Source organism: Ochlerotatus camptorhynchus, unplaced genomic scaffold (assembly GCF_037179485.1).
Source record: "Ochlerotatus camptorhynchus isolate MF236.1 unplaced genomic scaffold, CSIRO-AGI_Acam_v1.1 ptg000211l, whole genome shotgun sequence".
Classification (NCBI taxonomy): Eukaryota; Metazoa; Arthropoda; class Insecta; order Diptera; family Culicidae; genus Ochlerotatus; species Ochlerotatus camptorhynchus.
In genome coordinates, this window is record NW_027040701.1 from 4,273,660 (window position 1) to 4,297,634 (window position 23,975).

The window sequence follows — 23,975 nt, forward strand, 5'->3', positions numbered from 1 at the left end:
ATTATCCCAATATGGAATTGCACTTCGAATGAAGTTTACAACTTTATTGGGTATACTGGTCCAAATTTCTTCAGGTACGGTGAGTCCTTTATCAAGAAATCTGCATCGTTTATTAAATAAAGCAGTGCAATCACACAATAAATGTTCAGAGCTTTCGCTCTCCAAATAACAAAAGCGACATCTATCGTCGCTAAGCTTTCCAATTTTTTAAAATGATATTTACTTGGACAATGTCCTGTTATTAATCCAGTGTAGGTACTTAAATCTTTTTTGGAAAGATTGAGTAACCTTTGCGTACTCAAAACGTTGGGCTTAATGAATTGTTTAGATTGCCGGGCTGTTGAGGTATTATTCCAATTGGATTGTACCTTGCTTTTTTCCCAGTTCTTTAATTCCATTTTCAGATTAGAAGGCGATAGACCAATAAATGGTTCGGGACCAATAAATTTCTGGGATGAGCCAAGCTTTGCTAATTGATCAGCTTTTTCATTTCCTTCAATGCCGCAATGACCAGGAACCCAATATAGATTTACCTTGTTACGACAGGACAATTTCTGAAGTTGATTATAGCATTCCCACACTAACTTTGAAGTGTAGATCATTGATTTAAGGGCATTCAATGCTGCTTGACTGTCCGAAAAAATGCATATGTTTGCATTCCTATAATTTCTTTTTAAACATATTTCTACACATTCTAGAATCGCAAATATTTCTGCTTGGAATACTGTTGGCCATTTACCCATTGCTACAGAACAGTTAATTCCGGAACCTGTTATTCCTGCCCCTACCAGCTTCAATTACTCCATATCCTATTTTTTCCTTCGGCTAGTGATCCATCAGTGTAACATTGTTCGAATTGCTGATACTTTTCTTCTAACAGCTTTCGAAAGGTTTCCATAGCTAGTTGAGGAGCATGACCAGCTCTGATTGTGGACTTAATAGTCCAGTCAACGCACGGTGTTTTTTTTTAAACCTTGTTCCATGAAGTATTCTGTCTAGTTTGCAGATCTGTGGCAGTGGCTTACCCGTTAGGGTTCGAAATGCAACGTTTGCGTTGTTCCATAGAAAGTTGCATCCATTCGGGGATTTTTACAGTATCGCACAGGCCTTTCTTACCAATCGGATAGTAGCTAAAAGTAGCTGGAACGGTAGACAGCCTGATTCGATAGCTAGTGAGAGAGCTGGAGTGGTTCGTAGAGCTCAAGATGCCATCTTATTATTGTTTTCGATGTTTTCTTTGCGTAATATTTCCAAACCGTGCATCAATTTAGATATGACTCTAGCGTCCCCAATGTAGGGCAATGTTTTCCTTTCTGCTTTTTTTGATATAGCTTTCAAAAGGTTTAATGGAATTCTGCATTCTTCTTTCAATTGCTTATATTGGTTAAAAGTGCATTTTCGATCAAAAATGATACCTTCTTCTTCTTCTTGTTCGCATTTCAAGCTTATTGCTTAGCGCATATTAGCTTATTGCGTGCTCCCAACTTAGTGTTCTAAATGTACTTCCACAGTTATTAATTGAAAGCTATCGATGCCAATACCAATGCATGAATTTTTATATTGTGTAGCACAATAATACTCTATGCCCAGGGAAGTCGAGAAAATTTCCAACCCGAAAGATTCCCTCGACCGGACCGGGAATCGAAACCGCCGCCTCCGGCTTGGTAATATCGTGCCTTTACTGACTAGGCTATGATACCTACAAATCTTATCATTTTTCCTATTTAATGTAACTTCAGCATTAACCCGTAAACGCCCAAGTCGTGATCTATAAATAGATCACTGGGCGTTCGTTAATGGGTTCAATGTATGTTCAGTCAAAAACGAGCTCACAAGACACAAGATGTGTGATGTACCTCACACAGATTTCAGAATAGTTTCCGGAAACTGAAAAAAATTTCAGTACCCTAATTTATGCATTTACATTCACATCCAAAGTCCCTCCTTTTAAGAACTATCAACACACAACAATGCTTTCTAGCCTCGCCCCTAACATAACTTTCCGCCTTTTCTCCGATTGGGGTGGGGCTTAGGAAGATTTGTTGTATTGAGAGTGTTTAAAAATAGGGACTTCGCATGTGAAGCTAAACGCACACAACCGGGAAATGTAAGATACTAATACAGATTTCCTAAAAACGCATGCAGATTTTGTATTGCTCAATCGTATGAATAGATTCTGAGGTCGTCGGAAGGTTTTCTATTTTTTTTTTTAAATTTTATGTTAGTTTATTTTTTGAAAACACAGTTTATTTCCCCAAATGCAATACGGCTAGAAAATCATCTCATTACGGTTTGTATGAAAATATTCATGTTATAAAAACATGCTTGTGTAGTTTCTGCACAGCAAAAGAAATATTTTGATATTACATCAAAGTGGATGCACTTCAATCGTGTCAAAAATATGGTGTAATATTACTTGCCAAAAAGGACAAAATTATCTTTAATACAGTGTATGAACTGACATTACGCTGCTTTGAATGCATTTGTTTATTTGTGTGGTCATAAAAATTACATGAGATTTTCGACATGTTTGAAGTGCATCCTCTTAGATGTAATATTAAAATTTATTTTTTGCTGTGTGTGTAATTCCAGTTAGATATCACCGAAAACGGGTACACGACGTTAGGCATACGGTCGTTAGGCATACGGACGTTAGGCATACGGACGTTAGGCATAATGTACGATAGGCATAATGGACTTTGGGCATAATGGACGTTAGGTATAATGGTCGCTAGGCACAATCTACCCGATGAATTCCAGAAGGATGATAATGGGGACAATCTATTGATTGCTGATTTCGGTGACAATAATGAAAGAGCCTTAATTTTTGGAACTCATGAAAACTTGCGACGTCTTGGACAGGCAAAGTATTGGGTTACAGATGGTACGTTAGCCACAGTTCCTTGTTTGTTTTGGTCACTCGTCACTGTTCATGGAAGTATCGCTCCCTCACATCAGCAGACGGTTCCGCTAGTTTTCATTCTGATGACAACAAAAACAGAATCGTTGTATCGAAAAGTATGGCAGGAAATCCTGGAAGCAGCAGGTATGTTTTTTTGCTATCGAATGAAAAACCACAGAATTCACAATTTTTTATTTTATGAGCTGTTCTTTGAGGAAAACCTGTTCTTCTTTGACAATTGCAATATGTGTGTAAAAATATATTACATCAAATGTGTGATTTTTTTATTTCTAAGATGCGATTGATATATATCAAAACTATGCTGAGTTTTCATTGCCAGATTACTTAACCACTATTGCTACTAATCTTGGATCTAAGTAAATATTTAGCTACGTCACTAACGATATGATAAATAATGGGTTACAAACTGTGCTTATTAAATAAACTATGTTTGTTTAACTTGTATCATTTTTTATTCAACACTTAGCCTAATTTAAGCATTGTTTACCATGCTCGAAACAGGTTTCTAGAGTTGCACAGCAGCAAGATATTTTATGCCTAACGTCTATTATGCCTAACGTATATTATGCCTAACGTCCATTATGCCTAATGACTTTATGCCTAACGTCCATTATGCCTAACGTCCGTATGCCTAACGTCCGTATGCCTAACGTCCGTATGCCTAACGTCGGTATGCCTAACGTCCGTATGCCTAACGTCCGTATGCCTAACGTCCGTATGCCTAACGTCCGTATGCCTAACGTCCGTATGCCTAACGTCCGTATGCCTAACGTCCGTATGCCTAACGTCCGTATGCCTAACGTCCGTATGCCTAACGTCCGTATGCCTAACGTCCGTATGCCTAACGTCCGTATGCCTAACGTCCGTATGCCTAACGTCCGTATGCCTAACGTCCGTATGCCTAACGTCCGTATGCCTAACGTCCGTATGCCCAATGGGGTACACTCCCGAAAACAACAGTGCAGTATGTCGGATTAGTCCAAATAAATCACGTGCTCGTGAAGTAATGTCTGACGGTGGAAATTCGAACAAGTCCAAACCGGAAGTCGTTAACAGTCGAGGAATGATCGTAACATTGAGCCGTATGTCCCTGGCAAATGTTTTGAAGAGTACAAAGAGTGACTTGAACTCTTTTCCGATCTGAATAATGAGACGGGGAATAAACGTGTCACTATGCTCAACATATTAACTGGGCCAGATACGTACAAAATAGCTAGAAATACCTACGGAATCGAAGAAGCATACATTGAAAACAAGTGCTCAGTCGTACAAGTTCGAGAACTTCCTGGATGATACTTTGCGGTATAGGTTTGTCGCTGGTATCCAAAATTCGGGATTGCGAGCCATACTCTTGAAAGAAAAGGACCTGAAGTTCCAATTCAGAAATGTTTTAATTTCGGAATCTTGAAGATTCGAGTCTTGAAGAGTCGAATGTTGAAGAGTCGAACATGAATTAGAGAAAATGTGTAGTGAATGAGTGCAAGTCTTATTTTGCGATTGTGATTGATCGGTGCATTTGTGGCTGTGTAGCTGCAAAACTTCGCGTAACATCGCATTTCAACTGCTTACGAGAAACGGAAATCACGAACGACTAGGTACTGTCGTTACAAGAGAGTCAGGTACTGATTGGCTTTGTTTATTTAACACCGAGGGGTGGCAATCGAGGGGTAACAACAGATTTGAACCATAATAAAACATCTGTCTCAATGTTCAAGATTCTTTGTCTAACTGTTTCTGTCTAATTCATGCTGATCTTACACAATTGAATAAGATTGAAAGTTTCAATGGGACTTTTCCAGCTGAAATGAGTCTTACGGAGGCCTAGTAGTTTTCGTTTGCAGTGAGCTTAATGTTGAAGTATGCGTGAATATCACATTGGGTGACTTTCATCACGTTCACTACCAGTTTATATCTTATGTGCAACCAGATGATTTGGATGCTATCTACAAACCTCCTGGATTTGAGATTCGTAGATTTTTCTTGGAGCTAGAAAACATGATCTCAATTTCGTGCTTGAGATACAACAGTATATATTATTAGGTGATATACAGCAAAAACAAATTTTAATATTACATCCATTACACTTCAATCATGTCGAAAATCTTATGTAATTTTTATGGCCACAAAACGAAACCAATGCAGTAAAAGCAGCGTAATGTCAGTTCATGCACTGTATAAATGATAATTTTGTCCTTTTTGGCAAGTAATATTACACCATATTTTCGACACGATTGAAGTGCATCCACTTTGATGTGAAATTAAAATTATTTTGTTTGCTGTGTACTAATATTACAACGAATATCACTTCCAACAACATTGTCTATATATCCGTTTATTGACTTCTTATAACTTATTCGTTACGAACACCAGGCCTGCCAGTTCCAACATTGTTGATCATGTTGTATGTTTGGATATTCTAACTGAAACAGTTATGACACCATTTGCAACGATTTGATGTATGATACTTTCTTCTTTCAACATGGTTTTCCACGCCTCTAAAACAAATATTAACAATACGGATAACAGACCTCAATCGATTAAACGAGTTATTCCGTCAGTTTATGATGAACTTACCGCTAACATTGACAGCTAATGAGAAATTAGAATACGTGGTTGAACGTTACAAATCACACTTAAAAGAGGATTAAAGGTCATTGCCGTTGGATGACTCTCGACCTATGGAGGCTTATTCGAATCAAAGAGCTTAAATGTCCAATCCGAGTGATCATCGTGCAGCTGACCTTCTGGCACATGTATTGAAAATGTGACAGGCAAAAAAGCGCAGTGTAAGCGTGAACACTACTCACGGTTGGTCGATAGTGGTGACCAGAGAAGTGCTTGGAAGCTAATCAATCAAGCATCCAAGAACACTGACTCCAAAAAAAGCAACTAGACAACTTAACGACGGTTTTTGTGAAGTATCATGTGTTTTTCGCTTGACTGCTTAGTGACACCTTCAACGAAGTTATCCAAACTGGCCAGTATTCTGGTTGTCTAAGCTTGCTCGAGTTATTCCAGTCTTGAAGTAAGGTGATTCTACAGAACCTAACTATTATCGGCCGATTTCTACATTATCTGCCATCGTTAAAGTTGTCGAGAAACTTATTGTCGCTACTCGCTAGGCTCGTCAAATACGTATCTCGATTCAACATGATGTACCACCATCAGTACGGTTTCAGAGAGTGCTCTAGTACGCTAACGGCTACTTGTGATTTTGTGGAGGAAATTTACGATGCTCTGGTCAATAAACAAATTGTTGGTACGTTGGAAAGCATTCGATACTGTTGATCACAACTTGCTAATACAATAGCTTGAGTCATACGGAATCAGAGGAACCACCAAGATGTTGCTGGAAAGTTATCTGACGAACCGATCCCAATACGTTTTAATTGAAAAGTACGAAAGTGCACCACATCCCATCGGAATACCTCGAGGCAGTAATTTTGGTACTATAAACTGAAATTAAACGGGAAGCTTCGTCTAAAAGCTGACTAAAAGTAAATTGATGCGCACAAAAAGACCTGTAATTCGTTTAAAAAGGTTGGTTGGTTGGTTGTCTTTATTAAGGAGATTTTCAGCCAGACGCTGGTTCATCTCCGCAAAAGTTTAAAAAGTCCATTAATGGTTGCTTTACTGTACTTTTATTCAAACTTCAAAGTTACATTTCTCCCGTTCGAACGAAATCTCGAACCTTCCTCTTGATGGAGCCCATCAGCACCCGCACAGTGGAAACGGACACGGAATCAGCGCCTTTCTTCCATTTTGCCCGCATTTGCTGGATGTCCTAGATTGAACCGCCGCTTTGTCGAAGTCGCTGCTTTGAAATTGCCCAGTATTTTTCGTTTGGTCGAAATTTCGGGCAGTTCGGAGGATTCATTAGCTTGGGGACAAAATCGATTTTGTTGGCAGCATGCCACTCCAGAACCACCTTGGAGCAGCTGGCCAAATCAGGCCAAAATATGGCTTTGCCCCTATGCTTGCGGATGAACGGCAATACACGCTTTTTCAAGCATTCTTCGATGTAAATTTGGGATGTCGTTGTCGAGAATGTGACGAATGGTTCCGTTTCGATTCGGATGTTTACTGGCTTTGTACGACTTGTATCCTTCCCTGGCAAGGATTTTCCGCACCGTTTGAAAGTTGACGTTGTACTCTCTGGCCACATCTTTGATCAAAATACCGGGGCTTTAACGCACCTCAACACCTTGCTGCGCAGCTGACGGTCTCTGGTTCCAGTTTTTTCGTAGATCTGCTGATTTCTTTCCATACTAAGGGTTTCCTTGTAGGTTTTGAGCACTCGACAAATTGTTGTTTTCGGCATCGTCAGCACTTTAGCCAGCTGGGAATCGGACCACTCCGGATTTTCCAGGTGTTTGTGCACAATATGTTTTTCTTCTTTCGAGTTCCATTTGACGTTATTTCTGAACGCGATATACTACTTTGATCAAACTTGCACCAGTTGTTCTCTATAGACGTGTAAACAAACCACTGTCAAAGATTTTCGATTCCCAACTCTCGAGGCGTGCTAGCGGTGCGCGAGGGGCATACCAATTTACTTTTAGTCAGTTTGCATTTGCTGATGCCACATCTGCATCCTATCATGGGACTGATAGTGAAGCTATATTCATGCAAATTAAAGAGGATGGTGAGTTACTGACAGAAAACACATGCTATCGATGTATCTGACTAAGACGAAATATATGACAATACACTGATCCGCTGCTTCATCACAATGCGTCACTAGTAAGGAACCAGTACGAGGGTAATTTTCGGTTTTCCCGCCGAAGGACAGATTTTGGTCGGAAGAAGTTTTCTGTTATAGGAAGTTAATTGTACAACATGTTGCCGTTGTCCTGTAAAAATACACGATCGTTTAAAGAATTCAAAATATCAGTGCAAAAGCTTTTTAAATCGAGGATTCAGCAGTACCTTGTCTAACGTAGCCTGAAAGCTTATAAGACAATGCTTTTATTTTTCCTCCACATGCCACTGGCAACCAACGGATTTCTCACAACGCTACCCACTATTGCTGCAACAACAAAACATAAAGTGTTATAGCCTAATGTAACAGAAAAAGCTCTTAAGGACATCCTTTAAAGATTAATTTTGATCATTGGATAGTGCGCAGAAATGTTTAAAGAGATCCAACCGAGCAAAATCGGTTAACAAAATGAAAGCAACTCGATATGAAAACTCATTTTAAATTTAATTGTCGCGCAATAAGTCTGATTACATATTGTGCTTTCAGTTTTTTAGCTTAACGTCAAGTTCTGTTGGTAACGTCTTGTTGAAAATTTAACTAACGATTATTGCCTAATTGTTTTGTTGAACACATTTTAGGTCATTCGTGACTAGTCCGGGTGATATTTAAACTCAATTCTTTCAACAGGAGAAGCATGGCTGCTAACCATTTAACGCCGGGCCCGTATTCAGTTAAATGTATGAATGCAAAATCAGTAATAAAATTGGTTTCATTAATGGCAGGATGAGTTTTCCGTTTGATTCAACAGTGTAAAAATTTGTTCTAATTTTTGCTGTTTTAATTGTAAAGTCAACCAGAATGAAATCAACATGAGTATTTAAAATAAGTTAGATCATAAAATCAAATTTTGATTTCAATTTGATCTCAAGCTTTCCTCGGGTAGCCTTCTTATGACTGATAAATTCAAAAACTCTGTTTTTAAAACTAAAAAAATATGGGGAAAAATGAGACAAAAATTTACCTTTACATTTCTGGTTGTAACTAAACTAGATTACAACCCATCCACCTGAAACTTGGTTTAAGTCAACTAGAAGCTTATACCACTCGAATGAAAGCAAGGGCTTGTAGCTTTCACCGAAAAAATAAAATAAAAAATAAATAAAATGTTCAACAAAAACTGTTACTCTATTTACTTCTTTCCCATATAAGTGGTAATTTTCATTTATGTAAATCTGATATCAGTCTTTTTGTCATTCGTGACTTGTCCGGGCGAGAAAGAGGCATGAATGCTATCCTCTATGCCGGGCCCATCCCCAATTGTGTGAGTAATTTTCATCGAGCTTATACAAAACTTTAACTTTTATTAAAAAAGTTGGAAGTTGACAAACGATCGGAAGGTGAGAACGTGTTAGAACCACCCAGCTGTAGAGTTAAGTTTACAGGAGTTTAATGTTTACCTTAACAGCAGATGTTGAGGATTGATAAAGAGAAATCACGTCAGAGAAGTCTGATTCCTAGTCCCATGGAATGCTGCCTAGCGGCACATGTCAACCAAGGAGCATAATGTCAGAGAAAGATAGAAACCATCATGTTCGTTCGTTCCTTCTCAGGTAGCTTGTGCTGTGAAGGTGAGTATGATAAATTGTTGTTGGGCTGATTTCTGCCGGTCGACTTGCTGGTATGCTCAGTAACATCATCCTACCATAAATTCCGAATAACATATGAACAATTTTGCACGGTTAGATAAGCAGCTTGTGAAAGTTGAACAAAACTGACAGGATCAGGGAATAACCCCCCCCTTTACCGTCATCAGTGGCAGATTGCCCGGGACGACACTTCAGTCTTCGGTCAATGCAGACGAAATTGGCATTAATCACCTTTCGATGGAGATTCGGTTTGTTTCGGGATGGAATTAATAATAAGTCATGTTGCCTTTAGTATCAATATTCATGTGATATGGAATCACTCAACCGGGGAATGTGACATTCTCTTACAGTTTTGTATTACAAATGAACCGAATCTGTTAGGAATCACGACGTAGATAGACTCTGTAACGTTGTCATCGGAACTAAATACATTCCCGCCACTTCATGAAACCCATAATCTGTACGAACAAATTGACTGTGGAAAAAGTTGTATGTTCACTACGGACTGTTACAGTTCATGTATGAAACGTCTGCAAAGAATAAAAGTAATATTTGCTTAAATTTTTTGTATGATCCATTTGTGTTGGAATGGGATATTATATGGTCTACAATTCCAGGTGGCAACTAACACAAACCATCGCTAGGGGATAACACTAAAAGGACTCATTTGAGCTTAAAGTATTGCACTATAGTGCCTGCTGAAAAGTTCATTCCATAATGACATGGTCCATGTATTGCTTCCAAAATTGAACCCTAGCAGCAAGATCACGGACAGTGTCAAACCAATTCAGAAAGAACCATCAGACCCCATAATGAGGCCGTTAGAATGCACCACCCACTGAAACGTTTTACGCTCCACGTCGAGTCACAGTGTGCCATTTAGCAGTAAATAGCAATAAAAGCCAACCGATTAAACGTTCTAGCTCTTTATAATCTCTGCACACGGACGACCATCATCGGGTGAGAGAATCACGAAACTTTTTTCACCCAACATTAAACGACACATTTCTCGCACCCTTTTTGTACATACCTTCCCATAGTACCTAAAATGCTACTCGTAGAGGTTAACGATACTGGCTTTTGGCCATTGAAAAAGGACAGGATTTTCGTGCTTCAGATCCGTATGAAACGATGCTACTTTACCTAGATACGTGCTATTCGTAAGTACCCAGAAGATTTTAAGTGGATCTACCATCACTTCCGGCAGGTGAATGGGATGTCGGTGAATGTAGTAGAGCAGCAGCGATGATACCGCCACTAGTCACCAACCTTGCTGCGGCGATAGCACCTCGGCGAGGTACAACAACACTTGCGGCCAAACTACTGGCAATGGTAGCAACAACAACAATAGCAACGATGAGAATCTAAACTTCAAAGGTGGCCACTTCTGAAGAACCACTGAACACATCACAAATTTAATCCATGTAAGCTCATTCGGCTTCATCGCAGTACCGGTGCAGGTTTTTGAAATCCCTCAAAAGCATACCAATGGTCACCGTCGTCACCACTGTTGCAGAGAAAGCTGCTAGAATTCTACCCATTCACTATATACAATCACCTGGGATTGCCAGGAATGTGCCTCAGGGACCTCTATATCAATCACCGCTGATTCTATTCTCACTGCTTCTGGGTTATTCCTTGGGGAGATCCCAACGCACTCGCACAAATATATACTTAATTAAAACAACTTGTGGGACCAGTGGAACATTCACTGAGCTGGACTGGCTATGGGCACCGTATAGTAATCCTGTCATGAGATAATCCTCTCCTTTATGTTTGAACACGCCGACCATAAGATGTAGAGTCGAACTGCTACATCTAATCAGATTAATGTCGAACGGATACAGGAAAAAACACTCGCATAGTCCTCGTCGTCGTTGGGACTAAGCAAACACACAAGCAAGTTCCATCCTTAATCACACGGATAAACACAAGTTTGGGAATGAGCGCGCGCGAAAATCAGAAAAAAAGGAAACATGCATATGTACGTGAGGATTTCCGATTCTCATGTACCCGTATTCACAACCGATCCGACCACGTGCACGTACCGCTTGCAACTAACTAACTGGAGTTGGGGCTCCAACGGGTTGGGAAATCTCATCATGCTCGGACAACGCGGCGAGGAACCCATTTTCCGGCACTCACTCTCCGGCGTACGCGCGTTCTGACTGGGTCACCAGGGTGACACGGTGGCACACATTTATAATAAATAGAGAGTATTCAGGGTGATTGAGACGTCCTTTGCCAGTTGCTAGCATATCGGAGGCGTTTGTCGGATATAATCAATCAATCAATCAATCATTTAAAAGTTTCGCAAATGTTCCAACTGGTTATTAAGGGGAAAAAAAGACTTTGGAAGATCACAACGCGATGTACCTTTTCTTTAATACTTTATTTTTGAGATTTTTAGCACTTGGCTAGTTCATCTCATAACACAATGCACCTGAGTTCTTTATTAGGACTTTTGACTTGTAATGAATTTGAGTTGTTTTTAATGCATTTTTCATATGGTTCAGCCAACCAGGAAATAAATGATTTAAAAGTTTTGTATAAAATGTATGTAAATTCAGTAATTTCGTCGATGGAAGACTTTTTTTAATATTTGATTATTATACTTTATCTTAAATTTTTAAAGTATTTCAATGTTTCGATTACGGTTCACAACTCGTGACAATTCATGTTAGCATAATCAGACCACCGTTCATCTTACGCATGAGATAATGTATTTAATTTTAATGTTATGGTTAAGAATTGACCAAATTTCCCCTAAATAACTACCATGGGTTGATAAATGTTGAGTTATTTTGCTATGATCAATGTACACTAAATTTGACATCGACATTTAGTACAATAGGAACTGACACTATTTCGTCACAAATTTTTTGTTGTTTTCCACCTCAGTATAGTACACAAAAACGCCATGCATGTTGTGGGATAAAACAGTTGCCAAAAAATACATTAAGTTTTTTTCAGTAGCTCCATCATTAGTTTTAAGTTAGGTTTCTGAAGCAGAGAAGAAATTGAAGATTGCATTTTATGATAACGCAACAGGCAGTTGTTTTACCTGTCAGAAGACGGTACTTTAAATATTGAACAAAATGTGTGTTCATATGTCAACGAAGTAGGGGAGAAAGGGGTATAACGATCATATGGGCTTTAAGCACCTCTTAGTTCTACAATTTGCAGGACAACCCTATCATAAAATTACCATGCATCATCATTATGTACTTTACAGCGTGTTCGTACAATGATTGCAAAATAGAATACTGTGACTTTTCTCAAATTAAACGTTTGGTTTCCAATAAGTAAATAGGTGCTTCGTTTTTCAAGCACAACGATATTTTTTTTCGAAACCGTAGACTTTCATCTCGATTTTTAAATCAAAGTTTAGAGCAAAATATTAGCTCCACTGTTTGACACTAAACTAACAAATTGGCAGCTCGCTCCCATACAAAGTCCCACTGAGGGGCGCTAAGATGGTGATATTTGCTAATGTAATCGCACTTATTTAAATTAGTTCCAGTGCATGTTTAATGTAGATTACGAATATGCCTTTACCTCAATACCCTTAAAAACCCAATTGGAAACAGTAAATAGAGCTTCTTTCTCTTTGATGCACGGTATATGAATTTGGGTTAACATCCGACTCCCCTCCTTCTTTACATATTCTGCACATAAAATACTTTCTAAGCGCCACCCCTGACAGGATTTCCCACTGTTTTTTTTATTAATGGGGCGGGGCAGAAAGTATCTTTTGTGCAGAATATGTAAAAAAGGATGGACTTCGGATGTTTATCTAATTGCATATATAGAGGTACCAGATATGTTTTTCAGTCAGTTGATGGTAAATCACCCACAGAATAACATCAAAATATTGTGAGCGATTTTTCTCAAATTCGAAGCTTGGGGTAAAAAAAATTAACGGAATTAAACTTTTTTTTTACTACATTGTAGTATGCTTAACAATTATTTCCCGGAAAAAGTGATCGTTAAAGTCCTTTTTTTTCAGGTTGTCGTTATAGAAGAGGGGAGGGGGGGGGGTTGCATAAATAACATTTCCGCGTTTCGTATTAGGGGCTGTTCATTAACTACGTATACATTTTTTTGGGATTCTTGCCCCTCCATCCCCCTCCCCAAGTAGTTAATGAACAGCCCCTTAGTTGAACGAGACCCAAGTCACCTTTAACCACTGGCTTGCTTCGGCTTACTGCAGGACCAAGCACCACGCCGTCCAAAGCGGTAATGAGCAGAAGGGCGACAGCAGTGCTGTTAAATATCTTTTCAGAACGATGTGCAACCAAGTGGTACTCGATTATGATGACTGGGTTTGGGAAAAACGCGTATTTCATTAAAACAGTGATAAAATTATCATTTGTACATTTTCAAAAGTTTTATAACAGAAAAATTTGAAAAATATTTATTTCAGCAGGTTTGTAATGTAATATCCTATCGATTGGCGTATTTGGATTTTAATTTCATCTATGAATGACAAAGTTACAAGCGTTCAAAACCTAACACTACTTCACCACACATATTTATTGATTTGCAGCCCAGTATAGTCGACAAAAACGTAGTTCTACGTTAAAAAAACAGTGTTGGTGTAATAACAGAAATTTAAAAAAAAATATCGATTTGGCATTATGATGCACAATGCGCCGATTTTCTCAAATCCGTAAAGTAAGAATCATGCAAAAACAAAGTTGGCTAGCCTTTCACTCTGTGTAAGTGTAAAGCAGCGGAGAAGAGAAGAAAGACCCCAGAAATAACCAAAACTCCCCCAGAAAACGAATCTGACGCAAAGAGTGCCTCAAAGTGCATGGGTAGTAAATGGGAAATCCAGCAAAAAGACATTCTTCTTCATCCGGTATGCATTCTATAATGGTAAGCAAAGACGGCAAAGTACTCAAAGGAGACGATAGCTGCTTGTTGTATGTTATTCACTCTCTGCGCCGCACCGAGTGTACCGCTCATTGTGTGAATCGCTTTCTGAAAGATAAGTTGGAAAAGAGTGTGCGATGCAAATGGGAGAACCGCACTCTGTTTGTCAAGTGTTGTACGATGCATGTACAAATTTTGCAAACGCTCTGAGGCACTTTTCAGCCGAGTTTTTTTTTCGAATTTCAAGCATATTGTTAGTCTTCTTCTTCTTCTTTTTTGAATTTCAAGCTTATTGCTTATCGCATATTAGCTGATTGCGTGCTCTCAACTTAGTGTTCTATATGCACTTTCACAGTTATTAATTGAGAACTTTCGATGCCTGTACCATTTTTACATTAGTATAATTGATTGTACTTCATGCTCTATGCGCAGGGAGATTTTCCAAGCCGAAAAATTCTTGACCGGACCAGGAATCGAACCCAGCCACCTCCAGCTGCGGTAACTGCGCCTTTACCGACTGAGCTAAGGGGGGCTCCAGTTGCTTATCGCATATTTAGGTTATTGCGTGCTCTCAGCTAAGTGTTCTAAATGCATTTCCACAGGCTCTCTTTGGTACTGGGTGTATAAACATCACCTGTAACCCGAAGAATTCTCGTAACTGCGAGAAATAAGTACCAACCAAAGAAAGAGCTGTCAATGCAGCAGAAGCTTCAGAAGCTTTATCGAAGTCTCGAAACTATTGGAATTTCTAGAATTCATTGAATTTTGTAGATCTCAAAATATGGTAAAACACTACCCAAGTAACAATTCAAGCTGATCAGTAAGAACAGAAGCTGATTATTGGCTGATTTAAGGTGAACAAAGCTGATTAACAGCAGGCTGAATATATAGTTGATTAGTAGTGCATGAAGCTAATTGTATTCCCATAATTCAACCTCAATAAGTTAGCTGATCTAAATATTTAACAAGCCTTATTTTAGCATAACACTACTCCACAAATCAGCAATGCACTATAAATATTTTGATAGCCTGATTTGTTAAATGTAGTCCGTGTAACTCGTTGCATTTCCGACATTTTAGTACTTCTAAATTCACTGCCTACTTTTCTAATCCCAAGCAGCGGCAGGCAGCAGTAGAGACAAGGTAGAGGAGCGTTTTAGGAAAAGCTCCAGGTAGAAGTGGGCTGCGACGACTTCTGAAGTATTAACATTTGTGTTTCTGTGTTTTGAGTTGAAGTTTCATACATCATTCCAAAAATAGAGCTCAATTATGGCACTGAAATAGCTTCTACATGACCATCGAAATAAATCAAGCACTTGTGTCCACAATGTGTTAACTACACTTGAAAATGAGAGGACAGTTTTACTGTCACCAGTTGTTGCTTACAATTCTGCATTGTTGTATAATACTCTTCCGGGTGCTGTTATTCAACTTAAATTTGACGTGCTTCAAGTTAATGATCATACCTTTTACCACACATATGCCTAAATAGTCCAGTAGGTATGGTTGACGCCTATGAATCAGCGACTGCTGGTTCGAATCCCGAAATGCAAAGGTAATTTTTAAACTTATATTAACAATATAAATATGTTAATTCAATTAGTCAGCAACAAGTTGAAGCAGTTCCATATTAATGCGTAAGATATGAAGCGGCCTCACATTATTATTTTTGAAATAAAACAAGAAGGCTGAACAAGGTTGGAAAAGACTGTTATTTAATGCCTTAAAAAGCTTATAATGTTAAGCTTTTGGCTGATTAAAATCACCAGATTTAGATGTTTAAAAGCTGGACAAAGGTTAACGTGGTCTATGTACAGCAATTATTCAATCTAAGGCTAAATTGAAATCAATTAATCAACACTTGTTAAGCATCAAATTGTTACCTGGGTACTTATTTGCTTCGTGAGTTATCGTCGTATGTATGTTAACATATCAAAAATAAATTGAGCATTTCCAGGCCAAATAGCAAATATAATTTTACACTAGACCTTTTCCGATTTGCATAAAGCTTTGCATAATTGTTTGTTATGGTCAATTATTCACATGTGAGCGGAAATTTGGCCATTTCGAATATTGCAAAAAACTTCAACATGGCGTGTTCAGAATTTTTCAAAACATCATAACTCCAAAACTTCACTTCCAGTCGAAAAGACGTCTGAGATAAAGCTGTAGAAAAAAGAAATCGCTTTTCAGGAAACTTAAAATAAAAAATTCATTTTGGTTAAAAATTCCAAAAAAGTGTTGAAAACTGTTGAAAAACTGACCCTCCTCAATATTTTTTGAATATTTAAAAGCTTATGCAAAATGCTATCACCTATGAAAAATAGTCACATCATTTATAAAATATTAGTTAAATTTTTCATTGTTCAAAATTGAAATTTAATTTAAAATTTAAAATTAAATTTAAAATATTATGAAGAGTGTTCTGTTAAATTTTCAAGTTGGACACTTTAAAATTAACATAAATCATAAAACAGCAGCTTTTGGACAGTTGTTTAACTCTTCGATCATTTTTTAGTAAATTTTTGTAATGAAAAAGAAATTGAAAAAAATTTACTAAATAGAAAGTTTAACCATTTACAATAGCTTTTGTTCGATGATTTTTGTCAATTGTTAAGTGAACACTTCGCAAACAGCAAAAAAAAAACTATCAGATTTTTCATGAAATTTGAATTTTTGAAAGTAAATGAATGAACTAAGTGTTTTTGTTGGAAATGTAATAATGTAAATTTTTCAAAACTTCTGTATGAGAAAGGATATTGAATACATAATCTTGAATTTTAAATTCTAGGCCACATAGCGAAAAAATAAACCAATTTTAGAGTTTACCACTCAGAATTCCATGAAACGTCGTATTCGCTAGGGGTAATGAGCCAAGTTTGTGTTGGAATTCAGCCATTGTTTGGCTCACGCATAAGTTTTCAAAATGGCCCATCTAATCGAAATGACGTCTGAGACAAAGTTGTAGGAAACTGGATTGTCTTTAAAGTAAAAAATATACTCTGACCAAATCACAAATTTTCGATATAAAATGAACAAACTGTTAAAAACTGCAATAACAAAACAAATGCATTTTAATGATTTGTTCACTTATAGTGTTGTATGGTATAATATAAGCACATGCCGATTTTCATACAAAATGGTCAACTATGACATGATACTTTGATGTCTTATGATCAATTGAGCTGGAACCTTAGTCACAAAACTACAAATATGGTTAATTTTACGATTTCAAAATACCAAAATTTTGGAAAGTGAGATACTAGGTAAAATTGTTCGAAATAATAGCAGTTTTAATAATTTGCATTTGAGCTCAGTTTTTGAGATTTTAAATTTTACATTTCTCAAAATTAACACAAGCCCCATCCAATTAACAAGTGTACATAATAGTTAAACACATTTCAAATATTTGCAGCAAATAAATTTTCATATAAAAAGCTGCTATTATTTCGAATATCTCACTTTTCGGCTGGTAATGCCAGCACTATTCGGTGCAGCTTTAAAAATGATAACTTCCTGAAATGGAATTAAAGGACATTTCAAAATCGATCAAGATCGAAGAACATAAACATTTACTAAAAATGTTGAACTTTATTTACAAGTAACATTTGTGTGATTTGTGCATAAGTAATAATTTTCAGGACATTAGACAATGTTTTCTCCATTAAAAAAAAATTAAAATAATATCACGATTTTGGTCAGCCATTTCAGAGCATGTTTAAAAAACTTAAAAATGCACTTTGTTTTGGAAATTGAAGTTTTAAAACAGATTTTAATCATTTTTGACGAACATTTAATTGTGTACTTTTTTTTTCTGAAATGGCAATTCAGCTTCCTACAACATTGACTCAAACGACATTTCGAAAAGCCGTTTTCGTGCTATGATATATTGAAAAATAGTTAATACGCCATTTTGAAAAATTAGGCGTGAATGGTTGAAATCCAACAGAAACTTGGCTTATAGCCCCTAGTGATCAATAGTTTGTAAATTTCTTGGAATTTGAAGAGAAAAATAAAATAGATTCGTCAGTTGGCGATAAACTGGATTTGCGTGAAGATCTTGCAGTTTTCAAAAATATCAAAATCTTAATCTTCTTGGTAAGAATGCACGATTTGGGATTTTCTGACTATAATTATTTTAAGACCTTACTCTAAGAAAATAAGTTTGGATCCTAAACTTAATCCTGATTTTAAGATCATGGGCTTAGACAATAATTTATGAACTGAGACTTGGAATGATTTTCGGGATCTCGCTATAGACTTACATTTTCTGCAGAGACATTTTTAGACAATGATTTTCCATAGCAAATTGTTCCTTCTTTCAATCATGAGCAGTGCTTTCGAGTTTCAAGATTTCAGTCTGCTGACATGTCTAAGCAATATAAAATATTTTTTAATAGCAGATATTTCCTTGAGCGGTTCTTTCTTGGCATATTGAAGCAATTTATTCTGATATCATACATCGGCATATTTCTGCCTACTTCAATGGTAGCTTATTATTGTCTTAATATGGAACAATACTGAGGCCGTATCATGAAAAGTAGTCAACTATTAAAATTTCGGTGTAATAGCATTCGGTCTTGTAGCCTAGTGACATTCGGCCTAGTGGCATTCGGTCTAGTGACATTCGGCCTAGTGGCATTCAGTTGAATTACCCATGAACGCCCAACATACAATTTCAACTCCAGAACAGTTGGGTTTCATTTAAAGAAAACAAAAACTGATAAAATGCGATATGGGTATAAACAGATCAAAGCTAAATCACATAGAAATTATTTTAATCTTCCTCTCCTCACTGTTCAGTCTTTACACTTTCAATCGAATTTCGACTCGGTAGAAAACGTTTTTCAAATTATTTCAGCTTCTCACCTGTTTTGATCCTCAGTTCACTTGCAGTCACTTACTTCAAAAATGCTTTCAGTCGAAATCCCATTCTTGCTTGGAGTTGCAAGTTTTCGCGTAGTAGCAGACTTTTGCGGAATTCTCAAGATATCGTTTAGTTTTTAGAATTTCTGTAGTGAGCTGAATTGAAGCCAGCTTCCACTACCCACATTTGTGTACACTGAACTGGCATGTGTTTAATATCTATCTATTGAGTAGGTTTTTTTTTGACTCGACCTTTTACGATTTGGATGAGACTTTGCCCTATTTATTTTTGTATGGGCAATCATTTACATTTGTACTAAAATTCGGCCATTTTCAATCTTGCAGTTTTTTAAATGGCCTTCTAAAATTTTTCCATTAAATCGTAGTTAGCAAACATTTGCACTTCTAATCGAAATGACGTTTGTTACAAAATTCTAGAAAAAATATACGGCGTAAAATTTGATTAGAATTTTTCAATAACAATTAAAAAATAGTGTTAAAACTTAAATAACTCGTTTACTCTATAATACTACCCGATACTTTTGATATTGAAATAAAAAAACATGGAAAATGCTATTTTTTTAAATATTAAAAACTTTGGTCACTTGAAAATTGGCAGAAATCATAGAACAAGAACTTTTGGTAAACATTATAAACTTTTTTAGTCAATATTTTTGAAATTTTTGCAGTTTCATAAATGAGCGCAGTGACGCCGGTGGTGTAGTGGTAAGCGTGATTACTTCTCACCCCAGCAGGCCTGGGGTGAGAAGTAATCACGGCGCCGCCAGGATGTTCTGAAGCATAACATCTCTGATCACGTCTTCCTTCGGGAAGGGAAGTAAAGCCGTTGGTCCCCGGTTCATGAGTTGATGGGTCGATAGGTAAGTTCCAGGTGTGGAAGCTGTCTCCTTGGCATCGGTAACATTGGTGCTCAGCACGGAAAACAAGATCGACGAAAAAAATTAACGTGCATAGTAGCATCAATTATGACCCAAAGATGTTGTTCAGTTTGTGCCTCTTTTTCAAGTATCCAAGCTTTTCAATATTTCAAAAGTGTATATTTTTGGCAAGCTTTTTATATTTAAAATAAAAATATTGAACAAGGACATATTGAGTTATTTATGTTTTAATCCCAAATTATGGACTTTTTGCCCAATATTTCTAAACAAATTTCACAATGTACACTGTTTTATACAATTTTCATATTCTTAATTTGGCCTCATTTTTAATACCACCATAGTTTTCTTTGATTTTTGAAACAAATTAAGTTTAATTTGGTTGCAACACGATAAAAAATAAGGACAAAAAAACGCGTAAAAACATAATTGAATGTATATGTTTCCTACAAAGACTTAATTTTTCTCTACAACTTTGTCCCAGACGTCATTTTGGTTGAGTATTTTAAAACTATAACACTTCGAAAATTTCGAATTATAAACGTGCTATTTTATTGGCCATTTTCAACCAGCCCGTCAATTTCCGGCAAGCGCATCCAATAATTTGACATTACGTACACGAAAAATTCAGCATATTTGTAGTTCTGTGTCAAAATTTCAGCTCAATTGATCATAACAAAACATAGTTGCAACATGCCAAAGTTGGCTAGTTTGTATGAAAATCGGCCTATTTTCCTATTTTAAGGGTCAACACTGTAATATCTGTTTGCGAAAAAAATGTTTGCTTGCCTAGCTAATGTTGAGGCCTCGAAGCAGCTATAAGGGTTTATGCATATATTATGTCACGCTCCAAGGGGGGAGGGGGTCTAAAATTTTGTGACCAGCAATGCATTAGGTATAGGAAAAACGTGACGTTAGGGGAGAGCGATTTAGCGTGACATAATTAATGCATGGGCTCTAAGTTTATCCAGGTTGTCTCAAAATCCCATTTACCTCCATTCATCGAACAATTTTGTTTTCACTATGCATCGTATTCACTCACCAACCAAAACAAACCGCCGCTCACGTCGAATCTCTCGCAGAGCGTGAGTTCTCAAGCATGCGCAAAACAATCCCTTAAAATTGCTCAAAATTCATTGAGCAAAGAAGGGCGCGAAACTTTTCCAAGTTCATGTTTGCCAATACTTCTTTCAGGTGGTACTTTGCAAACAGAGAACGTTAAATTGCGGTAATTAAATTGGCGTCAGCGGATTGCGGAACGCGGCAAACACTTTCTCCGGCCTCGATTTCTCAAGGTCTCCTATTAAGCTCTAGCTGTTGACGAACCTGCAGCCACATCTAGCGGGAAAGGGTGGAAAGCTTGGAGCAGTAGAAGACGCGTGAAGAGTGAAAAGTTGGTTCAAAGTTTTTCACTTGATACACATTCCACAGTTGGGCGCGATGTGTACTGACTCTGCTTGCTGTGCAAGGCGGCGGAAGAAAAGTCATACAAACACTGCCATCGTGTAATGCAGCATTGGATCGAATGGGAGTTTTTGCTTTTAATTAAAACTTTCTCCATCCGATTCGCTAACAACTCGATAACTGATACATACCGGAACTGTGTTCCGTTGTTTTTTGGTTGACAAGGGATTGTGACTGTTGGCTAGGACACCAGTGGAATCCAACGGGGAAAGAAGAGGACGGCTTTGATGTTCAGCTTTCGATTAACCGAAAACATTGTTGCTTAAATTAAGTTCGGGACTGGATCCCCGAAAATAATAATTGAAAAAGCACCCGAATTGGGCGCTAATTAGGTGTTTCGAAGAAAAGTTGTAGCGTATACATTTGTAACAAGTGCCGTCTAAAAAGAGGCTTATCTCTACTACAGTGCCGAGTCGTAAAATCTCCCGATCAATCGCACTTCCAATTAACTTTCCACGCCGTACTGTCACGTACGTTCAATAGAATTGAAACTTCAATATTGTATGTTTGCGAGAGTTAGGATTCTAGTTTTGTCAAAAACTTTCCACTCGAGTTTTGTCAGCGCCGAGTATTTCTCCTATATGGAAGAAAGTGCCCGTTATCCAAGCGAACATTTTTTTTTCCAACCAAAACTTTGCACCCAAATATACGAACCATTTGTTCGCACATACGGGTGGGGGTAGGAGAGCGAAAAGTTTTCGCTTCTGTTTTTCTTCATGGAATTTCTACCCGAGAGACACATGATGAAACACGCAGTTGTTCGGGAGAAGTGCAGTTTATTGCTTTCAAACCGGTAAGTTATACATTTCTGACACTTGTTGAATGAATGATAGCTATGGGGAAGTTGAAAGCTACCGAATGAAATGGACAGGTGGTTGGGGTGAAAAATCTAATAAATTATTGTCAAGTTTTTGATACGCTGAGAATTATATGTCGAGCAATCCAACCGACGTGGAAAGAGGTTATGATTTTAATTAGTAGAAGTCGGAATGTAAAATGTATGCTGGGAATAAATATTTCAGTTCTAAATGAATTTTTAATTTTAGTTCCATCTGCTACTTTAATTTTTACTTTTTTAGAGAAGAAGTTTACATGCAGTCTAGCGCCGCTACATGACAGAATTCCAGACTTATCAGTTCACCACCTGAAAGACCTGGGTATCCAACATAACATTCCTGAAAACAGCAATTTATAATAATTTTTGTTTTACCAGACTCTTGTAGACCATGATTTGATCTAGAAGAATGCTTTAAAATCTTAATAAAACTTTCAATCAGTTCAATGGTTTGATGTAGTGACAGTATTCGAGGTGACCAGCAAATCGCATCTAGAATTTCCCCGTATTTCACGGCATTTTGGAAATTTTACCAGTTGTGCAATTTACATTTAAATTAATCATAAAATCCAATGTGATTTAGCTGCATAGATTATGAGGTTAAATGAGATAAAGACAGTTAATTTTTTCCTGGATCTTGATTTTTATATGTTTAACTACCTTGAACATTCGCTCAGAACAATTTATAGGACTTTATTGGAATGTTCGCAAAAACTTTCTCTTGGAATCGTTCCCCTACACAGAATTTGAGATTAGCTCTAAGCATTGCTGCAGCAAAGGGGAGGGGAGATTTAGGATTTCTCCCTAGAACCTGGAGGTAAATATGAAAGCTGTCTTTTTTTCGGATGTGGGTCAATTTCTACATTTTTTCATATGCACAGAATGGGATTTTAAATATTTTTGCTATGCACTACTTTTCGTTCGATCCTATTGATTGCAAAACAAAGATGACATGGTTTTATGTGCAAGATCCCAGATGAAAATGTTCTGTAGATATATGATAATGCAGAAGAAAGTTTTTGCTTTTAAATTGTGGAGATTTTGTACTTCAAAATTTAAGTATTTAATATACTATAATAAGCACCCCATGGGATGATTTAAGCCGAGAAAAAATCAATTATGAACGTCTGTACAACTAAATTTCCTTAAATATTAAACCAATTTAACAATTTTGTTTACATATACTGATTTACACTGGAAGACGTATAAGTTTCCCTCCAAAAGTTTCTTCCGACTCCTCTGGAAGTCAACTTGTTCCAAATGTTAAATCCAACTAATCCAGGAACTGTCAACCAACTTCTTCAGATTTTTTTCCCAAATTTCCCCGATTTCTTCTGAATTTTTTCAGGAGTTTCTTCAAAGTACCTAAGGAGAATTCTTCTGATTTTGGTTAAAAGTTTCTTTAGAAATCTTTCGGAAGTTTTTTTTTTACGTTAGATTCGTCTAACATATCCTGATATAATTGAAGATGCTAAGCGTCATATATCAGACTTCTTCAATTATGTGAACCGTTAACTTCACGCAGAATTAAAAGGGGAAATGGCTCTAATGTTGGCCTATGAATCTAAGATTGGGCACATCGCTAAAAATCCGCTATTTATGAATTGCATCTAGCTGAACGCGTCATTGAGACGGTACTAATGGCTATTTTTGGTCCCTATCGAAAATTTAGTCGATTGCTGAATTTATGTATGAGCCCAAATAAGAGGCATTTAGGTAGACATTACATCCATTTCCCCTGTAAACAAAATATTTAGAATAAAAC

General features: G+C 37.2%; 1 protein-coding gene across 8 annotated transcripts in view; it reads right to left on the bottom strand.

The window, feature by feature from the left end:
* Positions 1-23,975, bottom strand: part of CadN (Cadherin-N) — a 478,164-nt gene that overhangs the window by 149,999 nt on the left and 304,190 nt on the right. The window contains exon 1 of one of the 8 annotated variants that reach the window (XM_065224400.1): positions 10,415-11,268. The exons of the other annotated variants lie outside the window; for them this stretch is intronic. Coding sequence (XP_065080472.1) covers positions 10,415-10,466 — 52 coding nt within the window. The 5' untranslated portion in view covers positions 10,467-11,268. Of the gene's footprint in view, positions 1-10,414; positions 11,269-23,975 lie in introns of those variants that run through there. 8 annotated transcript variants of the gene reach the window in all.